The 26,715-nt window shown below is 38.9% G+C and overlaps 1 protein-coding gene across 6 annotated transcripts in view; it reads right to left on the bottom strand.

The window, feature by feature from the left end:
* Nucleotides 1-26,715, bottom strand: part of TENM1 (teneurin transmembrane protein 1) — a 785,443-nt gene that overhangs the window by 145,792 nt on the left and 612,936 nt on the right. For all 6 annotated transcript variants that reach the window (XM_047716031.1, XM_047716030.1, XM_047716033.1 and 3 more), the window contains one exon: nt 16,567-16,783. In XM_047716031.1, coding sequence (XP_047571987.1) covers nt 16,567-16,783 — 217 coding nt within the window. The remainder of the gene's footprint in view (nt 1-16,566; nt 16,784-26,715) is intronic.

The following is a 26,715-nucleotide window of genomic DNA, read 5'->3' as shown; positions in this document are numbered from 1 at the left end:
CACCACCTCCCTCTCCCAGTTGTTGGGTCTTCTCCTCTGAGGAAATCAGCAACATCATTTTGTTGTGTGCATTTTCCATGCATTTACATACACAGGCGTGAACATTTTTAAGGCTCTTGATACATAGTGCCAAATTGCCTTTTTGGAAAAACAATTTTTTTAATAAGCAGACTTATTTGGATAAATTTTAAGAGTAAGTCTGCAAAAGAGACATGGTCCTTGGCTATAGTATTCTGTTTCTCCTGCCTAATTGAAATAAAATATCAGGCAATTTTCCCTTTAAACAAAGGAATTTTAACCTTGCCAAAAAATGGGATTCTATTAAACTAGCCCCTACACTGGGCTGTCTCCCAGACATAGTCCAGTAAAATGTGTATACTTTCAACTCTTCTAAAATGTGTATACTTTCAACTCTAGTCTGACTAAGTTTTAACACATTTCAGGAGCTTGGCAGTTAAGAAGAGGGCCCAGGCACAAATTCCAAGCAAAGATTTTTTACTGTTCTGCCATTACTAGGGGCAGCAGGGGTTTGGGGGGAGTTTTTTCACCACTAGTTTTGGCAGCCATGAGCTCAAGAATGTGCATTTTATACCTGGAGCTGGTAGTGTTTAGGAAAGTTGAGCAAGGTTAGTGGTTTTTTTCCTAGGGAGTTAATGTCATTTTTTTTTTTTTTTTTTTTTTTTTTTTACCAAGTGGGATTCAGTAGATCCAGGGAATCTTAATCTTGGATTAAAGATGGCCATGTTATTTGGGCAAACATGACTTTTCAAACTAACCATGATAATTCCACCCTGGCAAGATACCTTCTTCAAACAGAATTAGCAAGTTGAGGCAACATATCTAAAGGCTCATGACCACATAGCTCATTTGAGAGAGAGAGGAAAATAATCTCCGAAAAATAGAAAGACAGTTGCCAGCCAAAGTTTGTTTTGTATGTTATAGCCAATAAACTCCACACTAAGTTCTGTCACACAAAATCAGAGGAGTTGGATATGTTATGCTAATAGGATTTATCCTGCATTACCCAAGGCCTTCCCTCCAAACTAACTACAAGCCATTAAGTACTATCCAAAAGTAAGCTAGAATAACTGTTGCTATTGGTGGATTGAGCTCAAACACCTCTAGTTTTGACATAGATCAGTGGCTTTCTTTTTTCCAATGAGCTGTACGCTTCATGAGTTCTGTAAATCATGGTTCTGAAGGGTATGCAAATGGCATACTGGCACTTGCTTTGCCTTCTCTGATTCTCCCAGACTTTTGGGGGGGGGGATTTTGAAAGTTTGAGATTTTGAAATCCCATTTGTTCTAATAGAGAAGACATTTATTTGAAAGTCAATGAGGTCTGGATTTTGAACTAATCCTGACAGATCTGGTCCCAGGTTCTAAGTCCAATGTAACAAGAAATGAAAATGAAAGGATGTCTCTGGTTTTACACAGTAACCTTTTGAAGGTCTTTATAAAACAAAATTTGACAAGCAGGGTATAGATGATTAGAAGCGAGTTGAGAAAATCTCCTGCAAACTATTTAGGGATAGAAGCTCAAAGGGCTGAGAAGAGGTACTGGGAAATCAGTTAAACATGGCTTCCTGAGCCTCAAGTGCTGACTGCTTTTTAGGGGGCAGGGGAGTAACTCCAAACCTACCAAGGCTCTACCAGTTAACAAGGTGGCCTTTGCAACAATAAAGCCTACCTAGGCGGCCGCTGAATCCCTTTGGACAAGACAATTCCACACTTACTCATTTTATTTGTTCATATTACTCTAGACATTGTGTCTTCCCACAGCTATACTAGGCTCAATTATTTTTGTTTTTATTTTGTCGAGCCTAGTTGGCATTATTTGCTCATATTTTATGACAGACGCAGACCTGTCTCTTCTCTTTGCTGCTCTTTTATTTTCTATACAGTTTATATTTATGAAGGATCCAGGCTGGTGAGTGAAAGTCTCATAAAAGTCATCATTATTCTGTGCATTTCTCTTATATTCCTCTCTTCCTTCATTCTGTATCTCATTCTGAGTAGACTTGTCTTTTGACTCTTCTGCTCTTTAATATTCCTCATATTTTATGAAGCACACAGATTTGTGTGATAATGACTCATCAAAGTCATCATTATTCAAGACATTGTCTACCTGTTCTTCTTCTCATTCATTTCACTCTTCATCATTCATAAATAATGCGCAGACTTGTCTTTCAACTACCCTATTTTTAAATTTCTCATGTTTTATGATGCACGCCAACTTATGGCATATGATAAAACCCCATAAAACTTATTATTCTACATTTATCAGCATTGAGCTCTCTTTGTAATGTATGAGGCCTTAAATGTTCTAAGATTCCCTGTATCTTGCTGCATTTGCTCCCATTATTTACACACTCCATGTCATCTATTTTTCACAAGAATAACTCTCAGCTCCTTTCATTCCTGGATTACTAGTACTTACTGTAATATTTGACCAACATCAGTCATCTTGTGTCAGTGGAAGTTGTCTAAATTTCAGGACAGTATTAAAGTTTTCTAATTTGCAGTAATCTTGATTGGCACTGCATGCAGAAATCTAGGGAAAACATCTTCCTAGGCAAACTCTCCATTTCAGAAAGAAAGCTCTTGAGGCCACTTGCTTCCTGAGGCTACTCCTGCTCCAGATGGCCCTGAGGGAGCCTTCATATCTACTCCTGCAAGTATGGTGTACTGTGTGCCACTTTGCTTAGCTCAACTGCCATTCTGTGCACTACTGGCTTCTAAATTCAATTATTCATAATTGTGGATGGTAGCCTGGTATGTACTTTATTTTTCCGGAGTCACACAGTCACTAAAATGTAGTCTCTCCTCCCCACTTTACATTGTCTGTTTGGATTGTGCTTCTTATATCCAAGGCAGCCTATATAATTCATCTTTTTCCTAGTTTAGGTCCTTGTTGAAGGAGTGAGCTCAGTATGGCGGGGGTCTGTCTTTGGTAGTGCCACATCCCACTTTCTGGGCTTTTCATCATTCCCATTGTGGTTCTTCCCTGTTTCCTCACCCAGAGAGTCCCCAGTGTCCTCAAATCACTATCTAAAGGAAGTATTCATACCTGGCCTGTCCTTGGGCCGTCTTGGGGAAACATCTTGAATTCTTAAATTTTTGCCACATCAAACTACCCTCATTCTGAGTCCCAATCCTTCAAGGACCTGTCTTTTTTTGAAACTTTTTCCCATTAAATATGTGGGACTCTCCTGAGCCTTTCAAATGAGCTAAAAGAAGGCTACTGTCTGGACCGTCATGAAGCTGGCCCTGCGCATATGTGCGGCAGGTGTGCACCCTGTGTGACTGTCTTTGGTGTTGGTTGTGTATGTCTGTTACTGTACCCTCAAAGGCAGGTACTGCCTGATTTCTATCTTTGCTTGGTGCTCACTCTTCTTTGATTCACAGACATGGTTGGGATGCTTTCCTTCCTTAAACCTAAAAAACAAGAACCTCTCCCTGCTGTTCTGGGTTAGAGCAAGAGAACTTGAACTCAGATGGAACTGACCAATGTGACTTTAGAAACACATATGGGGATAGATCACCCCTAACAAGTGTCTCTTTTCCTGTTCTCTGGAGAATACAGGCTGCTGCTAAGCTGTCTACTTGCTGTCACTATGCTAAAGCAGCAACCCCAAAGGAATTGCTTCTCCCTTTAACTAAATGCTGAATCCTGTAGGTGTTTGGAGCTTGGTCTGGAGAGCAGGGCACCCTGGGAAATGCAAGTCAGAATATACTTTATCCAAGCCTTATTTAACGAACAAGCTGCTTGTTAGACTATTCTGATGCAAAAGGTCTAATTCATTCTGTATTTGCTATTTTCATGGCATAGTCAAATTATCCCTAGCTTTCAATAAACTCTTGGTTCCATTCTACTCTTTTCTTATTTGTTGTCTTTTGTCTTCAGTGTCAAATTTCCAATATTCATTCAACACCTCAGGCAAAAACATTAACCTCAAGCACAAGAGTTGGTCTGAAAAACAACACTGAAAACTAAATTTGCTGAAAGAAGATGTAATTTACTGCACTGTGTTTCTGATTAAAATCTTTTGCAAGGAAAACGAGGCCCAGGGTAGGGAAGTTTTAACTATTTGCTTTAGTTGCTAATAAGAGCATAAGCCTCCTTTGAAAGGTAACATTCAAAATCAAGGTCCTGGCCAGCAGGGGATCTAACAACAGTTGGGCAGGTTAGGGTGCTTTCTCCATAAGAACAGATGAAAACCTTTCCAGAGCTGACAGTTCTGGTCAAGAGATAGCATTGCAAAGGACTGGGCTGAGAGAAGCCATGAGAACGCTGTGCTCACTAGTGCTGGAATTCTGCTCTGTAAATTCCTCCAGGTGTCCTTATTTGGTTCAAGTCTCCAGGGGACAGAAACGTGCTGCACATAAGGTGTGGTTCAACGGTTCTCCTGACATCTCTGCAGGCTTATTAGACTGTGAAATTCCACAGCTGTAGATGGTGTCACTTAGACTGAAACAACTTATCCATTGCCCTCATGCAATGAATAAAGGATCTTCTCTTTAGAGAAGTCACCACATCTGGGTACTGTGATCCTCGTCCTCAGTCCTTCCTGGTAATCCTTCTTGTGTACAGATCAGTGGTTCTCAAACTTGATCACACACCAGAATCACCTGGAAGGCTCGGTAAAAGCAGTTGGCTGGGCTGCCCTGCCACGGGTTTCTGACTCACAGTTCTGGAATGGGGCCGCAGAAATGTGCATTCCTAGCAAGTTCCCAAGTGAACATAAACTACACAAAGGCAGGCAAATCATTAACTGGTTCACCATCGCACAGTTATGAAATAAATCCATGAGGCATGAATTTGTAACTCCTTCATATAAACCTCTGGAGAAGAGTCTGCCAAATTGTAGTTTGGGGATCATGCTGAAACTGTCATGACTAAGTGGAGGTTGGACAACAAGATGAACTGTAGGGTCTCTTTCAAATCTAGAGATTATAAAATGAAACAATGTTTTAACCTGATTTATCTGTCTCAAGTAAATGTCAATTTTTCCTCCACCCTTATTATTCTCTTTAGACAGTGCTCAGATGCATGTTATCACACTTGTCCTCACCTGTCTTGGATGAGAGTTATATATGTGTCTGCCTTTTCTATTAGATCATCTACTCCAGGGCAAAGACTGTGATTTTCCTGTGTCCTTCCCGGTGCCTGGTGTATATGGTACCTGCTTGAGAAAGCTATACAGAACTTCAACTCAAATATTTTTATATGAAGATGTAAGATACTTGTAATGTACCCTCACAGCACTGCTTCAAAGATTTCAGAGACGACTTTGAGGTTCCTGCACAGCAGATGCCTTACAGTTCCTTTATTAGAAGCCAGCATTCTGGATTGTGCATTGTGACTTTCTCATCATGAGAGTTTTGTTTGATAATTGACTACTTCGGGGAATTAAACAGTAACCCTATGACTGGGAAGAATGAATGAATAGTTCTCCTCAAATGCTTAATTTATGAACACTAACCCCATTATTCCTTTATATATCACCATATAATTACAATGTGGTATTTCATAATTTAAATACATTTGAGGGTTCTAATATTCAGATATTTGGGGGGTTTCCACACAACACATGCTGGGTTTTTGATATATGTTATCTAACCTGGTACAGCACCACGCAAACATTTAATGTTATATCATAAACCTGTTTTCATGTTCTGAAAATGTGAATGCAGTGAATGTTCATATGCAAACGCAATAAAATCTCATTAGTTTTTATTTAAATAGAGCAGGCTGATTGAATCCCACTCAGTTGGTCACTAACCCAAATAAATAATACCTACTAAATGGGTAACATTAAAAGCAGCTAGAAGCATTACCCATCAACATTCTAGGACTCTGGGAAAGGTGGCGCTATTGAAAATGCAGATAGCTTTTTAAGCAGAATTATTTTCCTCATGGCTAGTGATGTTTCAAGTAAAACAAAATGGGGGCACTCACCCTGAGGACGGTGGCTATTTTCCCATCTGCCCTGGTAATTGCTTGTCAAAAGCAGGCTTGCTTTGGATGCCTGAGATCCCCAAAGTAATGGGAAAAAGATCAAGTGTTTTGAAGCAATAAGAAAACTGACGACACAGTCACATTTTCAGGACCGCGTAAGTGCCAGATTGCTTCATTTAGATGCATGATTATTTTTGTCCAGAATTTGAATCCTGAAATATTTGTCCTGCAAGCCCTTGCAACTCTTGAACAGTCCTAAGTTTGTTTTTATTTGGTTTGGGTTTTTTTTTTTTTCCTGTTTTACACATTACTCAAATGGTTTCTTTGTAATCAGCCCTATGGGGTTTTATTAACCTCATTAACCTTTCCTGTCACTTCTCTGCGACGCTGCCCTTCAAATAATGACTAGTCATTAAATATAGGGGAAGTCTGCCTAGTTGGCTATAGCCTGGCCGGGGAATATTCTTCCAATTATTTTTCCTTCCACAGAGGAAAATGTGGAGCCAGCTCCACCCATACCAGTTGGAGTTTTGGCTCACTACTCGCCCATTGTGACTTTTCCCTGTCCTATCCTCAGCCACCTCACAAAGTTGCTGTGACAGTAAAATAACCCAGTAAAATGACTTTTGAATTACATCTTTCTAATTACATTCTCTATGTACCCCAGTTTTTATTAAATATATATAGTGTATACAAATATATAGACAAATGTGTGTCAATAAAATATTTATGAAGCACTTATTGTGGGTCAGGTACTACGCTGAGTATTTTTCTTATTTCATTTAATATCCGTATCATCTTATTTCATTTAATATTCATTAGCCCTGTTTTAAAAATAAGGAAACAGATCCAGAGAGGTTAAAAAAATACAAAAATTGCTCAAGATAACACAGCTAGAAAGTGGTGGAGTGATGGAGGCCCTTTGACCTGGATTCTGAGCTATACTGCGGATCTTTCTTAAAATGCGGCTACAAAGGAAAAGAAAGTTGGAGCTCACCTACAAGGACGGTGCTTTTGCTATCCATAGGACATCAGTTCCTGTGGACATTGATGAACTGCTGAGTACTTTCTATGTGCAGGGTGTGTAGTGGAGATGAGCTATCCCCTGTCATTCATTCCTCCTCCCCAAACTTGCATTTACTCTACCCTCTCTCGGGACAAACTGAGATGATAGAACCAGCTAGAGACACGGCAAGCAAATAGTATGGCTAAGAAGTAAGTCATAAGGATTTGAGCCTTTTGAATTTCTTAATGGAGCAGTAAGATGGATAAAATATTAGAAAATACCTATCCATACTGAGATAAGCTGTAGACAGACAGCTCCTGGTATCACTGATCACAGCTATTAAGCATCTCAGAGCATTTGAGTTTCAAAATACCACAGATAATCAACTGAACAGTCTTTTGAAGATCTGTGCTCTGATTTCTTTTTATTCTTCCTTGCCCAGGAACATTTGCAAGGAAGTGAAAGTCACAAGTTCTTTCTTTTTGGTACCTGTAGGTGTTGACTGCTGATTTCAGGAGCTAGTCAGCACTATAAATCTTGGAACCGTTAGCACTTTGTAATTTTTATAATGTGTTTTTTTTTATTTTTTTAATTTTTTTTTAAAATATTTTATTTATTTATTTGACAGAGAGAGATCACAAGTAGACGGAGAGGAAGGCAGAGAGAGAGAGAGAGAGAGGGAAGCAGGCTTCTTGCTGAGCAGAGAGCCCGATGTGGGACTCGATCCCAGGACCCTGAGATCATGACCTGAGCCGAAGGCAGCGGCTTAACCCACTGAGCCACCCAGGCGCCCAATATAATGTGTTTTTTAAACTTTAGCATCAGACGAAAGAGTTGTCTGAAAAATCGGGAGATCCCATCTTCACATGCGTAACACCTTTCATATAAATGAGATCAAAGTGCTTTATTAGCAAGTACCAACAATCTTCCTTCCCACTTAGGACAACAACTGCAGAAGTGATAAGCAAAGGAGGTTGCTCAGGACAAGTAACATGGTAAGACAAATAGAATCACAGGGAACTGTGGTGGAGTCAAACCACACCTGGGACTCCTTTTGCAAATGTGGGCAGATCATGGGCAGTGGCTCCCTTCAGAAAAAAAAGTGAATAAGAGACAGGTTTGCGGATGCTGATGCTGTAGAAAGAGCTTCCCCCAGTCCTTAAGGTATTCAAGTTATTCACTAATTGTTGCATTGTGTGTTTATCAACCCCTAGCTGTGTATCTGGTATAATGTTTTTCATGTTCCTAGACTAAAACTACACAAAAACCTGCCATTAGCAAGTAGACTTGGAGGTTCTTAACCAACAGATGCATGAGAAAGTTAAACAAAAAACATATGGATTCAAATTTGTACCTTAGCAAAATCACAAATGATAATGTTACAGACCTTCTGGGGGTTACCTGTGTGTAGACTCAACTGTGTGTTACTTCCATGAATGCTTGAATACCATAATAACATTGGATTTCCTTAATAAATATTCTAAAATGTAAGCTTTTCTTGCCTCTTCTTCTTCCTACTTCCAAATCAGCAAGTGGTTTCTATATATTTAATCCAGTTTGGGTTCAACACTAATTGATGAAGATCTGCTTTTTTTTTTTTTCATGACTCAACAGTCTAGGGCTGTTGCTCATTTCTCTTTCTAGAGGCTATTCAGTTTGTCCGAAGTATTCAAATTTTCTCAATGTACTCCTAGAGGACAGGCACCCCATTGCCTTATCAGGAAAACCTAGTACAGTAACCAGTGTATAGTAATTCCTTGAGAAAAGTTTGTTTTACCTTTTCACATAATGTCACAGAATCTTGATTAGTGGGTCCTTAAAAGTCTCTGCCAGGACTTGGCTTGTGTGACATTCTGTTGTATAAGGGCCCAGGTCATCTGAGATATAGATGAATGCCATGAAGTCTCTGCTCAAGTGTCATTTTTCCAGAGAGACTTTCCTGGACCACTTGGTCTAAAATGGTTACTCTCTGTCCCTAACCTTTCTTTGTATCTCTTGAAAGTACTTATACCTACCTGATATGTACCTTTTTTCATTTATTATCACTCTTCCTCACTGGACTGTATGGGGAAGGCCCTTCATCTGCTTTAGCTCAGAGCCTAGGACAGTGCCCATCATCACATGGATAAATGAACCAAGTAAACATTGTAATGGTCATTGATCTCACGAGTGAAATGATTAATCTTTCTCAATGAGGATTATCTTGAAACTGTACGATCCATCATTATAAATGATGCCAAAGTGTTGTTAATGGGAATTTTTTCATTGTGGTAAATGAGAATTTTTTGGTGATTGATTTTTTTACCCATTGAATTCATCTGTTTAATACAAACATTTTAAATTGTAGAAAAAAATTACTTACAGCTCCACCTTTCAAAGGATGGAACTTCTTGCAAATAGTTAAGTTGCTTACGGTTCAAATAAGCTTTGTGTTTTCCTTGCAAGTCATCAATAGTATCCTGTTTGTGTCAATTTTAGCAGCTCTTCATGCTCACCTAAGTTCATAAGTACCATCTCTGAGCGACTGCTGAAAACTTCCAGGTCAGTCTCACTTCTGTCATTGTTTAATGACTTTGTCTCATTTCTTAGAATACCTCTTGTCTTACAACCACTTAGGTTCAAAGTAGTTGAATTTGAGACCCCAGAGTTGATGAACTCCAGGCTCCCTCAAAAACCTGATATTTCATAACCTGCAGAACTTATTGCAATATGTAATTAATTTAATTATTTTTGCATTTACTTGATGTTTTACTGCCTCTACCATTAGACTATAAGGGGAGTTCTGTGAATAAATGTTTGTTTCTTTTGTTTCCTTTCGTTCACACAGTTCCTGGCACACAGTGGGTACTCAAATGAGTGAATACCAATCCTTGTAACTTTTCAAAACATGAGCTGACATCAGGATATTATACTACACTAGGGACAGCAGAAGAATTTATCTCTTCTAGAAGAATTTAAAGTCCTTGGTTACTCTGCAAGTACTAGTATTTCAATAATATACAAATTTCAAAAACCAGTAGTTTCTTTCAAGTTTGGTATTCTTAAGTCCTATTCTCTATTCAAGATCAGCCATTTCTGTATCAATGACCCATCTTCCTGCAAACTTCCCCCTCTTAACCTCCCTCTTGATTCAGTAACTCATTTTGCCATTCACAGGATTTCAAATGGTATAAATTCCCAGCTCAACTCAGCACAGAAAAGCATGTTTTATTAAACAAGTTATGATAAGTAATTACGGCTGTTACCAGGTATCATGAATAATCAGGAGCATGAATCAAGGTTTTATTATTGAGTGGGGTGTAGTAAAGGAGCGGGGAAAGGCCTGTGTAAGTAGAGTTTGCCAAGAATGCCACGCTCAAGGCACTGGAGTACCTCAATCTGTCCTGGGCACTTCTCTTTGTTTTTCTCATGAGATGGAATAATGATACATACCAAAGTAAGCCAGTTAATAGCAGCCTTCACACTGGCTTCTTGATATTGCTCCTTATTTTCTAATTTTTTCTTGGTTCTAAATTTTGATTATCTAGCCCACTGAAGGCAGAGAGGATTATTGATGCTTATACAAAGTTATAAATGATGTCAATTATGAGTAGGCTCTTACAGTGGTGGAATGGTTCATAGGGTAAAAAAAAAAAGTAATTACTTTGCTACTGTTAGATAATCACTTCATCTTTTATGAATTTGTTCCTGTGCTATTTGGAGAATAGTAATCTTACCTTTAGGCTGGTTCTATGTTTGGGAATTAACTTATTTGAGGTCCTAATATCATCTGTGTGTTCTAGGCAACAAAAATGAGTTTTTCATGAGCAAATATGAGAAGAGCACTTCAATATTACCACAACTAAATCACTCACTCATTGTTGACTTGCTTTTTGCTAGGTGCTGTGTTAGAATCTGAGGGTACGGTGGTATGGTAGATTAAAGGTGGCCACAAATTCTTTGATACTTCTCTCATCAAGAGGGGGGAATCTGTGTCTCCCCCACTTTGAATCTGGGCAAGCTCTGTGACTGCTTAAACTAACAGTATGTAACATAAGTGACACTGTTAAAATTTCTGGACATGGGCCTTAAGAGACTGGCATCTTCTATTTTTTTGTCTCTTGGAATGCTCCCTTTTGGAGCCCTGAGCCACCATATACAAGGCTGCCTTCCATGCCAATATGAAGCCCAAGTAGAAAGGTTGTATGTAGAAAGAGAGATTCTTGGTTGCTGTACAGCTGTTCCAGCCCCCAGGATATCGGGACCACACAAATAGGATATCTCTATTTGAGATATCCTAGCTGAGAGCCCAACCATCATGGAGAAAAGACAAGGCATCCTGGCCATGCTCTGTGTGAATCTCTGACCCACAGAATCATGAAATATAATAATAAAATTTATTTTAATCCATTATGTTTGAAAGTAGTTTTCTACACAGCAACAGATAATCAAAACAAGGAACAAATCAGACTTGGTCTTTGTCCTCACAGAACTTAAGATTCAGCAATTAGGACAATCCAGAGCTAATTCTGGGTATATCCCAGAGTAGAGCAAGAAATTGAAATACAGCAATTTCATAGAAAGTGGAAGAACCTACCATTGTGTTAAACTACTTTACTTTGTGGCCTGTTAACAGTGCTGTTATGTGCTTAATGCTGTATTAAGTTTGGTCGCCACTCTAGAACTTCTCAGTTAAGGGTAGGCATTCCAACTGGAGTGGGTAAAAGAAGATGCCATAACTCCACCCAGCAGCACTGTTGTAAATTCTTAGATATCTGAATTGTTCTTAAAATTTCTAAGTGATAAACATAATAGTCAAATGCCTCTCAACAGACACACCCTTCTCATAGAAAGTGGACATTTTGCTTCTACTACAGGGGGCCCTGGATTAGCTGATGTCATGGTTGGTGAACTGTGCTACCTGAGGTTAAAATCCACTGCCTCAAGGGAGCCTAAGGTATGAGGCAGAGTGGATGCCAACTCTTCACAAGGTAAACGCAGGTACTCTAGTAAGGGTGGAAATATTGCATTACTGTGATTTCCAGTTCATGTCCAGTCACTTTTTCTCTCTTTTTAAACCGAGGTAGTAAAGGCACCAGATTAAGTAAAATGATAAGTTTAAGTATTAAGGACCCTCAGGGAAAGAGATTGGAAAGAAAAAACCAAACACTTGAGGTCTTTCCAAGGAAGGCTACAGAAGCTGTGTGGTCCTGAGGTAACAAACCAAATACCAGCAGGGCCAGGCAAGCCAGTGAAAGAGAGGGAAGTGAGTCAGGAATAAGGGGAACAGCGAAGGGGGAGCTAGAGTGACATGTCATAGCCCATCCAGACAGGCAGTGGCCCTCAGCTCCACAGCGCCTACGCTACGCCCGTGGGTGCAGAGATGCCCCGCTTTGTAAATTTCATAAGGAAGGAACACATTTCAGTTTTTATATGAGATCTTCTAATTTCGAAATGTTGGGCCGAAAAAATACATCTGTGGGCTGATATGAAGCAACCTCTGATGTAGATGCCTGACATGGATTGATGTGGGTTCAGCCTCTCAGGGCTACAAAACAGACAAATGAGTTTGGCCAGACCTTGCTGTCAGCGGTTGCACTAACCCTGGTAGGATTTTGTTTTTTAAATGCACTTCTCCATTAGTGATGGCGAGTGAAATGTCTGGCTTTGCAAATTACTGCTGTCGTTTAGTTTAATGTACTCTTGTTTTTACATATTTATAAAAACCTTTTACATTATTAATAGTGATTAAATGCTTAGACACCGAAGATCAATAATGCTTCTGTTCACCTATTTACATTATTAAAAAGTAATAAGTCATACAGAGCACGTATAATCTGTGGTTTACTTGTAGTCATGTTTGGAGCAGATCGAAAAAAGTGAAAGAAACTCAGGCTACCGGGTAAAATGTACTTGGGAAAAAAACCAGTAGCTGGGGTGGGCTTGCTAGAGATGTGACTGCATGCAGGTTACACCCTCACAGAGACATTGTGCTCTCATGGGGCACGGGAGGTACCCATTTTATGGGCTCTCACATGCCAGAGTAGCAAACTTGAGACAACAAAAAGCTAGTCTCACTTGGATGCACAAGGATGAACAGATATTTAACCTTTGTGTGTCCTTGCAATAATTAGTCACCTGCGTGCCACTGTCTTTAGCTCTAAAAGCTTCTGATGGTGGCAACACTCAGCAGCGAGTCATCTGTGGGGTCACACTTTGCCAGCAGGCAAATGAGCTCCTTGACAATGTTCTCTTCATCTGCTTATCCAGCTAGATCTCAGTTATGTGACAAAAGCAAAAAAGCAGAGTGGGTCACCTGATTTTGGCACAGCAATGTTCTAGATCTGTCTGAAGAGTGCAACTCCACAGCCAGGGACGTCTAAAGGCTGTAAGTCTTTTCAGAGTTAGCTAGCCCAGCCTTCTAAATAGCCAAAGGGGCTTGGCATAGTGGTTCAGAGGCCAAGCTCCCAGTACCAGTCTGCCTGGGTTCAAATCCTGGCTCTGACACTCGAGGGTTATGACCGTGGGCAAGTCACTTACTTGGCACCTTGGTCCTGGTTTCCTCACCTGGAAAGTAGGCATAATACTAGTGTCTACCACGTAGAGTTTGGTAAGGATTAAGTGAGATAGTCCATGTAAATGCTCAGTAGGAGACCTGACACACAATAAATGCTCAAGAACAATTTACATAGAGCAAAGGGCCCATTTTAGCCATCATTCAATTGTGTTCTTCTACCAACAAGAAGTTCATTAGCACTGGTTTGTAGTTTGGAAATAAGGCCACTGAAATGCATTAAATGGAGCTGGATTTTTAAACACCACTTGTGTGTGTGTGTGTTGATCCAGATGTAAATTCTCCAGCAGAAATTAGATCTAAGTCACCAGGTTTATTTAAGGACAAGTTGAAATGGGGCAGCTGTGGTGTAACAGAAAGGTTACATGAGTTGCAATGCTACAATCTTGGTAGCTGTGTGACATTGGGCAAGTTACTGGATCTCTCTGAACCTGTTTCCTCTTATATAAAGTACATGAATACAAACCCCCACTTCACAGGCATACTGTGAAGATAAAATGAAATTAGGCATGTCTGAGGGCTTTGCAAATGAAAAGGTACTATTTAGATGTAAGAGCTTGTAATTGTTATTATTTATATGGGATCAGGGTCAGATTGATTTTACCCAGAGTGACACTGCAGGTGTTGATCTTTTAGGGGAGGAAGAATGAGATCGCTTGTCCTCAACTCTATCCTTTGGAAAAAGCCTGCACCTTTTCTGACCTATTCCATAGGTCTCTAATAGATGAAACCACTGGATAAAGGGGACCCGTCGTTCTGAATTCAAATGTGACCGGCAGAGCCAAATGATACCGTGGAGCATTTTACAAAGGAATGAGGACAACTCAATCAAACCAGGAGAAGGAGAAGGGCCTTAGCTAACACACGTAATTGGTTCCTTTGCCCTGAAGCTGAACTGTAGGGGTGCAAGTCTCTCTTGGCTTTGCAAAGTTCATGGCTCTGATGCCGTCCTGCTCTGGATCACGACTTGTCTCCTGCTGCTCTTGGGCCTCTCCCTTCACCTGAGTTCACAGAGTAATTTAACAGACCTTCATGTCATGGGGGTTGTTATTTCTTCCACTTGTTTCTTTTGTTGTTGTTGTTTGGACTCATTTTCTCTGAGCAGGGACAAAGCTGCAGAGAGATGATTCCCTCTACCTTAAATAGGAGAATGGGGGTAATGACTGCCTTTTGTTCCTTTTGGCCCTCTGTTGTATAATCCCTAAGTCTCCACTATCTAAATAATGACTTTGACTACAGCCCCTCTGAAACTTATCCCAGAGTTGTTACTACGCTGGGAGAAACATTTCAGAATGTGGATGACTGAGTCTCTTGGGAGAACTCAAACTTCCACCAGATCCCCTAGCGGAACAGGCCTTTCTGGTGAAGTGCTGACATTTGGGTTTTGGGTTCTGTCAGACACATAAAAGATCACAACTGCCCAATAATTTAAAAAAAAAAAACAACGAGGAAGTTTTAAATTTCAGTATCAGTTCTTGTATACAGTCTGTGGAAAGGATGCTGAATATTTTACATTTCCATGCACATCTGGTATTTTTCCTTTTCTACTTTGTATAGGTACAAATGGGGTTGTCATTTTTTTAGACTGTCACTCATATTAATATAAAATTTTTTATGTTAATATAAATTCTTGACTGAGTTTTCTTTTGGGGACTGATCACACCCACCAGCATGCAACAAAGTGGTGGATAGACAGGGGCTTCTGGACAGATACTTTGCATGATTTTTTGAATTCCCATTTGTAAGTCTAGAAAGTAGTGAAACATCTGTTTGTGGAATGAACAAAGGAGGACATTTTTAAGAGACTAGAAATGTTGACTTCAGTGACTTATTTATGTCTAGTGTTAATTAGTAAACTATATCATTGTGGAAGATGAAGCAGAGGATAACAATGAGAAGTTTATGTGATTACACTTCAAATAAGGAAGTTAATTTTAAATATTTCTTTACATACTAGGCTGGGCTTTGTTGTTAGGGCTTTAGTGACAATTCATGCATCTCAGCTTTTCTAAAAGACAGCCTTTCATTTAAAAATATTTTATTTCTTTATTTTAGAGAGAGCAAGAGCAAGCATGAGCGGGAAGAGGGGTAGAGGGAGAGAGAATGCCACACAGACACCATGCAGAGCAGGGAGCCCCACACAGATCCCATTACCCCAAGATCATGACCTGAGCTGAAATCAAGAGTCAGACGCTTAACCGACTAAGCCACCCAGGTACCGCTGGAAGACAGATTTTCACAAATATTGCATATCACATTAGCATGTCAAATTCACCCAATTCTTCCGTATAGAAACATTTTACATCAAAATTTAGCTTTTGAAATTCAAGGTTTTTCAAGGGATATATCCAGAAGCTAAGTAATAAATTGGCAAATTACAATTCCATTCTGTTTTTGTCATTTAAAGTCCCACCCATACTTTACTACAAATAATACACATCATGAGTGTGTGTGTGTGTGTGTGTGTGTGTGTGTACACAGCTGACCCTTGAACAACACAGGGGTTAGAGGTGCCAATCTCCTCACGCAGTTAAAAATCCACATATAGCTTTTGATTCCTTAAAAACTTTACTACTAATAGCTTAGTGTTGACCAGAAAGCCTTACTGATAACAGAAACAGCTGATTAATGCATATTTTGCATGTTATATGATGTTATATGTATTGTATACAATATTCTTATAATAAAGTAAGCTAGAGAAAAAATGTTATCAAGAAAATCATTAGGAAAATATATTTACAGTACTGTACTGTAACAAATCCACATACAAGTGGATCTATGCAATTCAAACCTGTTTTTCAAGGGTCAACTGTATACACACACCCACACCCACGTATTTATCCTGTATGATAAAGAATCTCAAGAAATTACTTCTCTCTCTTAACTGATAGTTAAGGTCTTGGGCATTCCAGAGAAGCCTAAAAGAGAAATCAATATGTACTGTGTGGAATGGAAAGTAGCCTGGTCTTTAGAAGGTATCTTCCTTTCATAGTTAAGGAAAAACATAACCACTGTTTATTAAGGATAAAATAAATACATATATACCTGCTGTCAAATGAGATCTCTGGAGGAATGACGTGAGTACTGTCTTTGCCAATGAGGAATTTAATTCGATCATAGAAGAGTCTTGAGGTATGCTGAGAGAAGAGGGGTTGGCTTTGCTGAATGAGGTCAAGAGGATCTGGTGAGCCCTGACAGAGAGGACTTATGTAACAGTTGCTTTGTTGACAACAATCAGGGTCCACACAGTCCGTCAAACCATCTGAAAAAAAAATTTTTTTTAAATTTAGCTTCAAGAGAAACAACATTATTTAAAATATGCATAAATGGAGAACAATCTAGAATACAGACAAAGGTAACTGTGCATGTTTTGAATTTAGAATCTATTAAATTCATGTTTCTCATGAAAACTTACTCTGAGTTTAGATGGCACAAACTATTTTGCTCACAAATCTTTCTTCCCTGAATTCTTGAGATTTTGTGGGCTATCCCACATTGTTTATATTTGGATACAGTATACCATGAAGTGTCACCCTCTATAGAAATTTCCTTCTTCTTCAGCAAGAAAATTCCTCCAGGATAGCAATGATTCTTCTAATTCTTTTTGAATTTCTCACACCAGGTACATTTATGAGTAGACAATTAACAAATGCTTGCCAACTTGAATTTGTATTTTTTAAAACATCTCCTAATATTCTTGTCTAGTGGTTCTTCTTTTTTTCCCTAAGATTTTATTTACTTATTTGACAGAGAGAGAGAGAGAGAGAGAGAGAACACAAGCAGGGGGAGCAGCAGGCAGAGGGAGAAGCAGGCTTTCCACTGAGCAGGGAGCCCAATGTGGGATTCAATCCCAGGACCCTGAGATCATGACCTGGCCTAACGCAGACACTTAACCGACTGAGCCACCCAGGCATCCCTACTGGTGATTCTCAAAACAGAGGTTGGTATTCTCACAGTGAAAAAGTGACTGGAGGAGGGCAGTGATTCTCAAATGTGCAGTCGATTATCTGGGGAGCTTATTAAATATGCATATTCTTGAGCCCCACCTATTAAATCAGATTTTTTTCCAAGCCCAGGATTATGCAGACTTAATCTGGGTTATTCTGGATGATTCTGAAGCACACTAATGTTTCAGAACTTTTTTTTTTTTTTTTGAATTTGTAGAAGTAACTAGAGCTTACTTGATCCTAACAGCAGTTATTTGATGAAAGTACTAATAAATCTTAGGTATATGAATGTGACGAGTTGCTCTCTTTCATTTCCTAGTCCTTCACTGGTTACTCCACACACTCCTGAATCCATGGTTGTAACAATAAAAACAATCACATACAGGCTTCATTCTTTGGTAGAGGAATTGACGAGGGGCACAGGGGTTGCAGGAGGAAGGGTTACGTCGAGAATCTAATAGTCGCAAAACACTGTGTTAGGTGACTGAGGAAGTAAAGAGATAAAAAGACTCTTTTCCTGCTTTTGGGAGCTCGGGGCTGAGTAGGAAAATAGGTGTACAAACAGCTGACTCTTACACTAGTTAAAAGTGCAGTGTTACAGGAGACTACTGTGCAAAGAGAAGGGATGGGAGTGATTAACTGAGCTTATGGACACTCCATTCACATCCAATGAGCAAAATAAACAAACAAACAAACAGACAAATAAATAAAGTCCTTCGAAGGTCCTTAGAGCAGACAAGTGGCTCAAATTTAGATGTTTAACAAGGGTAAATATAAAGAAGCTAATCTTCTTGGCTGGCTGCGGAACAGAGAGGTTCAGATGGATGACTGGATCCTTAGGGCTGCTGCAAGTTACCAGCCCCTGGCTTCCCGCTGCTCTTTGGCTTGCTCTCTCTCCCTGACATGGCTGCTCCCAGGGAGCTGGAGGTGGCGTGTTACAGCTGGGGGGCAGTGAAAGCCAGGGACACCCAGAGAGAAGACGTTTGGAACAGTAGCCCTAGGGCACCCAGGAAATACTTTTCCCCACATGAGGTCCTTTCAAATTCCCTGTGCCATAGACACTACTTTGATTTAAAATGCAGTTTGTTGCTTTCTTGCCTTCCCTGTTTGTTCAGTGTATTTTTGCCCCGATTTCTACTGTTCTCTAGACATATTTCTTTCTAACTGATGACTAGCTTTTAAGTGTGGGTGCATTCCAGTAAGAAGTTCCCTTCTGCTCTCCTTTCTCCCCTCATTCAGCAAATCATATTAACAGATTTTCTATAGATTTTAGATACCACCACCACCTCTCTCTCCCGTACGTTGTTGTCAGTCTCCTATTAGCACATTATCTCTTTACTCTGCTAATTAAACATCTGGATGCACTGAAAAGCTGGCAAAAATATCGGGCTGATTAAAAGAGTTCTCTGATGTCTGGGACTGGTGCATAACATTCCGCACAAGGAAAAACTCCTTTTTCAAATGGGCAGTCGCCCTTATCTTTCAACTGGTAACAAATGGACTAGTGATCACTGGATCGGGCATTTGCAGGTTTCAACCTGTCAGCCACACAATTTGAACTTAGTTTTGAAAAGAAACCAAGTTTAAATAAATAGAAACAGCAAATGGTCTTCAAAACTGAATTCTAAAACCAAACACAGAGCCAATTCAAAACTGGGACTCACATTCTCATCTAGTTATGGGCTATAAATTCTAAGCTAATGCTTCATATTTAATAATTGCCTATTATAAAGGGCTGACCCTCTAAGACCTCTGTTTTCTGAGAGAACAGCGAGACTTCTGTTGAATCTAGAAAGGCTGCAGGCAGGCAGCCCAATAATGGTATGCAACCCCCAAATTAGAATTCATAGGTAAGCCCAATCCATGGGCAAAGATCTACGTACCAATTATCACATTGGCTAACACTCTATACAGTATGTCTAGACTGATACAAAGAAGTGCAAATGAGAGTCACACTGCATGTGTGGGTTTCTTTCTTTCTTTTTGGTGGGGGGTACTATTACCAGCTCTTTTATTGTTCTAAAGTGGCAGTTGTGGCACCCTCCTGACAGCCAGGCTCGGGGTATCAGATAGGAACGTATCAAATGTTCACTGATTTTACTTTTAGGGCCTGTTCATTTTTAAAAGGAATAAAAATAAAAGCCAGCAAAAGAGGAGGAGGTTAAATTATCCTGAAGGACTAAACACTGCATGCATCATTCCCAGCTTTGCCAACCTGTTAGGGGCAATGCCGGTAGGCTCGAGTGGGGTCGATAAAGATCAAGGACACTGGTTCTTTCATATATGCTCAAGTAATTTACTACTAAACTTTTACTTACTAGATGGATGCCTTTAGATGAAAGAATGATCAGACAAAGGAATATGAATGATAGAGGGAAAACCCATATTTTTCTAATCCTTAAAATGAATTTGTAAATATATATCTTTTTAGGGACAACATCTATATTACCATCTTGATAGAGACGGACAGTTAGTTCACGATAGGGTAACCAAAAGGATTTGGAAACATGTATAATCAGTTAATATGCCAGGTGTGGCCCAAGGTACTTCCATATCTACAATTTCAACTAATTCCTACAACCCTGTTAAGTAGACATTCTCATCTTCATTTACATATAAAGGAGGGGAGGCGAAATGTGGCTGCACAGTTGGGAGAAATTGAGAGTCATATCAACAGCCCGCATTCTGACTACAAATCTACATGATCAGCAACATCATCTAAGCGAGTATGAATGAGGCTGTAAGACTTCCAAGTACCTGACTAATGTAGGGATTTAGAATACACACAGCGCTTAAGGTCAAAGAACCAGACTACGAGTCTCGTCTTACTTTGACGCTCACAATCTAAATGATCCTGGATGAATAATTTCATCTCTTGGATTCTCAACTTCCTCACCTCCAAGATGGGGATTATAAAAATGCCTCTCCCACAGAGCTGTTGAAAGGATCACATGCTATAATAATCCTAAAGAGTTTGCCATTAACCAAGTGCTACACTGTATAGACTTCAAAGAGTCTAGGGCTAGAGTCCTAAGGGTAGGTGCCAATGGTGTGCAGTGGCTGCTAAAAATGTTCAGACCCACTTCCATTGATGGTGCCTTATTAGCGGCCAGAGGGCAATTAGCTGCCATGTAGCATAGTCAGTTCGTTTGAATGTGTTCCTTTTGTGAATTTTGCTTGGTTAGGTTGTCAGACAGATAGGATCCTGTGTGGCTCTAAATAGACACAGTAATGCTACAGTAAATCTTTATCCATTGAATTTCACAAATTCACAGTTTGTTATCATTTGGACAGGGGCTGGATTGAAGCTTAACCTTTTCAGCATCTACAGAATAGAGGGTCTGCCAAGAAAATTAATAGTGAAAAAGAAATCGAAGGGCTGATCATTCCAATGACTCAGTTAAACAAAATCTTCTCAGGCATTTTAGAAACCCATAAAAATAGGCTAATTATAAATCATTCATACATTTTTACCAAAGCAGGCTCCCGTACCAGGCATTCCTATTTGCTTAGTTGTTGCTGTTACATGCATAGAAGGTAATAGGACTGTATTTCCTTGGGAAATAGTCTATAATTCGCTTGATTTTTCATCTATCCAGGCTGACTTTCACCCCAGCGTTTTGCTGTATTACTAAGAAGAAAAAGAGAGACGCTCAAGTTCACTCAGAATTTGACCCGCTCAAATCACTGTTACTGCTATCACCTCATACAATTGACTTCTTCTGGGTCAGGAGAGTAAATTGTTTATATGCCACTAATGTTCATGTCCTCTGGTCCTCAGACGCCATCAATGGCTTCTCAAATCACTCAGAGTAGAGGCCCATGTCCTGACAATGACTTAACTTCCCCATAGTCTGGCTCTTCACTGTCTCTCTCTCTCACTATTCTGACCTTACCTCCTATTATCCCATAACCTCCTTCCCCATTATTCCTATGCCTGGAATGTTTTTTCTCCAATATCAACATGGATCACCCTTCATTTCTTTGAAGTCCAAAGGCCATCTTCTCAGGGAGGCTTTCTATGACCACCTTATTTAAAATTGCATCCCTGTCCCACACTCTTCACTCTTCCCTGCTTTTAAAAAAATTTCTTCATCACACTTAGCATCTTCTATCATACTAGTTCTTTTCAAATTTTGGTTTATTGTCGGCCTCTCATGATTAGAATGTAAGCTCCATGGAAGCAAAGATGTAGTTGTTTTTATTTATTGCTATTTTTGCCCTAGAAGAGCACCAGGCTCAAAGGAAGCATTCAATAAACATGTATTGAATGAATAAATGGTTGTCTTAAAAATCCTACTTTTTGCTGAGTGAAATAAGTCAAGCAGAGAGAGTCAATTATCATATGGTTTCACTTATTTGTGGAGCATAACAAATAGCATGGAGGACAAGGGGAGATGGAGAGGAGAAGGGAGTTGAGGGAAATTGGAAGGGGAGGTGAACCATGAGAGACTATGGACTCTGAAAAACGATCTGAGAATTTTGAAGGGGTGGGGGGTGGGAGGTTGGGGGCACCAGGTGGTGGGTATTGTAGAGGGCACAGATTGCATGGAGCACTGGGTGTGGTGCAAAAATAATGAATACTGTTATGCTGAAAAAATAAAAAAATTAAAAAAAAATCCTACTTTTATGACATTTGTAAATTTACCTAGAGATTAATAAGCATTTAACTAATGTGTCAAAAAACACAAGTTATAAGTAGATTCTTTACTGATACCACACATTTATTGCCTCTTTAAATTACTGTATTTCAAATACTAGCTCATTAATTTTCACCACTGCAAGGTAGGCAGATGTCAAGTATAACTAGCTTTAGTTGATAGATAATGTGACTGATCTAGTCATGGAGTGCTTAGGTGAGTTACAGAGTGTAGATTTCCCAGTTTTGTATCTGGCATTACTTGGCAGTTTAAGCGCTCATAGCTAAGTGATGATCCTTTAATAAATGGATTGTTTGGAAACGAGGGGGCTATGGTCAGAAGAGAATAATTAAGACTACGCTTTGTGATGCCAGGTCTTTTGTCCCAGCCAAATCTTAAAAGTAAATGTGGAGAGGGTGTCTGGCCCTTAAACAGAACAAATGTTACCAATTCATTGCTCCTTCTATTTCGTTTTCCTATTTATTAAACACTGCAGCATGCTGGTGACATTCAAAACATGAGGCTTATTGATCCATGAGCTTATGTGTTCATAATTCACCCATGGTGCTGATTTCTAGATCTAGAAACACTATATCATAAAACAGGCTTGCAAATAGCTATTGTTCTTAATGAATGATGACTTGTTATGAAGAATGATTCCTGGAAGATCATCCTCTTTTAGGCAATTAACTTATTGATTTTACCAATGGATATGAATATAGACCACTAGAAGAGTTTGTATAAGAGAAGCTTGGGAAACATATGACAAATACTTAAAAGATCAGGGGTAAAATGGTTGCTCTGATTAAACACTCTTATTCCACATCTTTTTAACCTCCTTAACAATCGTTCCATAGTATCAGAAACCACTTGCCTCCCTCTATAACTAGAGTGAATAAAATGTAATCTTTATTTGATAACTGAAGATCATATGAACTTCACACTGCTCTGTATGATCTGGTATGACCTGGCTAATGCCCACTTTCATATTCTCAGCTCCTACCAATCTTTCTTTGGCCCACATACCAGTCAAAATGACTTGCCTTTCACCTCCTAGAAGAGCCTAGCACATTTCCACTGCAGGGCGTTTGTACATGCTGTTTCCTTGGCCTGAAGCATTCTGCCCCTCACTCAGGTGAGGCCTGCGTTACCATGTAGACTTGGTTAGGTCCCCCTATACATGTTTACAGCACTCTAAAAATTTTATAACACTCTTTACAGTTGTAAATATGTAGCTATTTATGTTGTTTCTTATTTAATATTTTTCTCCCTTCCTAGACCATAAGCTCCATGCAGGCAGAAACTTTTCTTGTCATTTGATCCCTAAAGCCAAGCACAATACTTGGCACAAAGTAGTAATGAAGGAATGGAAAATTGGGTACACTCCATATGCAATGTCTGGCTGAAAGGTACACATTTGGGTCAAACATTTAGATCAGTACCATCCAATAAAATTTTTTCCCAGTGACAGGAATGCTTTAGATCTGGGCTAGTAAGTAGTCACTAGGCTCATGTGGTTATTGAGCCCTTGAGATGTGCCTAGTGGAGCCCAGAAACTGAATTTTTAAAGATCTATTTATTTTAGAGGGAGGGAGAGAAAGAAAGTGAGTGTGAGGGGGAGGGACAGATGGAGAGGGAGAGAGAATCTCAAGCAGAATCCCCACTGAGCACTGAGCTGGACATGGGCCTTGATCTCATGATCCTGAGATCATGACCTGAGAGGAAACCAAGAGTTGGACGCTTAACTAAGTCACACAGGCACCCGAAAAAACAGATTTTTAAATGTTATTTAAGTTAAAATGAAATAATCACATGTCATTATTAGCTACCATATCAGACAGTGCAGATTTTGATATCTCCAAATGGTTAGATGTTGGATGGCCTATAAGCTTAGACGAACACCAAAAAGAATTTTGAAATTTTTATGAGGACCTATTTATCATTATTTTTCCTACTGCGGTTTCTTTCCTTGCTTTTATGTCTAAGAAGTCCTTTCCTGTCTTGAGATCTGTCACCTATATTTTCTTCTATTTGTGTTTGAGGTTTTCTTACACAGAACTTATTAATCAGTTGGAGTATTTTTATCTTTTTTTTGGAATATGCTAGAAATTGAAAACCTAAGGGTTTTTTTTTTTTTTTTCTTAGTAGTTGTCTCAGCACCATTTATTTCATAATGCTTCTTTTCAGTACTGGTTTTTGGTGCTGGTTTTATAATCCACTAAATTTTTATTTGTACTGGGGTGTGTGACAGAGCTTTTATTCGCTTGTTCTGATCTGTCTATTCTTCCACCAGTACCAGTTTGTTTTAATTATCATAGCTTTAAAATATGCTTTACTGTCTGATAAGTTCGAACTTGTCCTATTTGTTTTAGTTACTCTGATTCAGCTGGTGTAGTGTCTAAACTTTTTTTCTCATGTCAATTCATATGTGCATGTAACATGATGATCACATTTTCTAAACCCCAAATCTGTACACATAATTAACACATGAAACTGTGGTCATCTTTCACATTAATATTAAGTCTCCTCCTCTAAGCACAGGATTGTGCACATGGTAGGTGCTTTTTGACTAAAAGGAAATGAGGTTAAGGTATTTGAAAGGTTTGTAATTTCTATGGTAATTAGTTCTTATATACACAATGCATAAGATAGCTTTCCTTGTTTTGCATGTTAACAAAAAATCCAAAGGTTATTTGTTCTCTGTTCTGTTCTTACTGTTCAAGGAGCTTTTAGGTAGCTCCTAGACCAGTTGTGTCACCCACATATTCAATGCAGCCCAATTAGCTACTAAGAGTCACAATGCATTGAATCAGAGTGTAACTGAAGTCAAAGCTGCAGGAAACAGCAGCAATACTTAATGAGCATTCAAAGCTGATTAGAATGCAAAAAAAATTCAGCCATTCTTTAAGTATCTGCTATAATATGGAGCAATCAGGTAGCAGCTACTTGAAGCAATTGCTTTAAAGTGATTTTTTTTTATTGGGAAGATTTCTTAAGAATTACATTTTAAAAACGAGGACCTTTTTTTTCCCCAAAAGGTTCAATTGGCACTTTCTGATTTAATTAAAGCGCGCGTGCGCGCACACACACACACACACACACACACACACAAACAAGTATGCAAATATTAATCACGAGTCATATCCAACTAAATGAATCCAGTCATTCTGGATAGCTGGAAAGCTGAAACCACCAAATGAAGGACATTTAATGTATTCCTAGGGATAATATTTAAACAGCATAAGACTCAAATTATTGTCCAAAATCTCAGTCCTGGGGCTTTCAGAGGTTATTTAATCCATCTTTCCATCTCAAGGTAGAACCAGATGTATATTTATCATCAATATCATCTTAATCCTACTAAAGGAAAAAAAATGGTAATTGGAACTCTCCAGGAGCCTTTCTTGCCACTCCCTAAAGAAACAATCATAAAAATACAGTGAACTCAAATCAGGGTCGTTGATTTTTGATTTGCACATAGATACACAATTTTAAAGGAATGCTCAGAGGTCAATACATATTGAGCAAAATCTTCTATACCGTTTGTGTCTATATATACCACAGATATTAAGAACTGGTAATCCATTAATTCATTAATATTTAACTGATACATTCATTAAACATTTTTGGTTGCCTCAAGGTGACCTTGAGGCCATAAAAATGCTTGATAATTAAATATTTAATTATTTTTATCAAGCTGTACTTTATTAAGGCAGGAAACTTATTTTGGCTTAACACTGAGTTAGAAATTACAATCGTAGGGGTTGTTAAAGTATTTTCTGAGCATAAGCATTTTAATCAATATATCAACTGGGAAATCTCCATTACGACCTCAAATCCTTTTTGGAATGAGGCAGACCACCAAAGTTTATACCTGGTTTTATCATTTCTTTGTTATATGATCTTGAGAAACTTATTTAACTTCTCTGTGTCTTGGTTTCCTAATTTGTAAAGAGTATATTAAAAGTAGTTCCTGCCTCATGGGGATTAAATGAAATAATTCACATAAAGGACTCAGCACTGTGCCTTGTACATAGTAAACCCTAAATACAAGTATGCTAATATTACTGGTAATTACATTATTCTATATTGTATTGTATTGTACTGTATTGTATTGTATTATGCCAGTTTTCATGGGAAAGTAAAGTGAAAATGAATCTCGAAGGGCCATAAGAGTCCAGCAACTAGTTGATCAGTGCACCATGTAATTGAAAATCTCACTCTGGCTTCCCAAGTAAATTTTTTTTCAATTTTTTTCCTCATTCAACATTATTTATTTATTTTTATTAATTTTTAAGTATTTTTTTAAATTTTAGAGTCTGAGAAACAAACTGAGGGTTTTGGAGGGGCAGGGGTGGGGGGTCAAGTGAGCTGGTTGTGGGTATTATGGAGGGGATGTATTGCATGGAGCACTGGGTATGGTGCATAAACAATGAATTTTGGAACTCTGAAAAGAAATAAAATAAAATAAAATGAAAAAAATTCAATTAGTTAACATATAGTATATTATTGGTTTCAGAGGTACAGGTCTGTGATTCATCAGTCCTATATAATACACAGTACTCATTACATTATATGCCTTCCTTAATGTTCATCACCCAGTTACC

This window comes from Lutra lutra, chromosome X (genome assembly GCF_902655055.1).
Source record: "Lutra lutra chromosome X, mLutLut1.2, whole genome shotgun sequence".
Lineage (NCBI taxonomy): Eukaryota > Metazoa > Chordata > Mammalia > Carnivora > Mustelidae > Lutra > Lutra lutra.
Note: the sequence above shows the minus strand (reverse complement) of the source record. Positions and strands in the feature narration are given on the sequence as shown.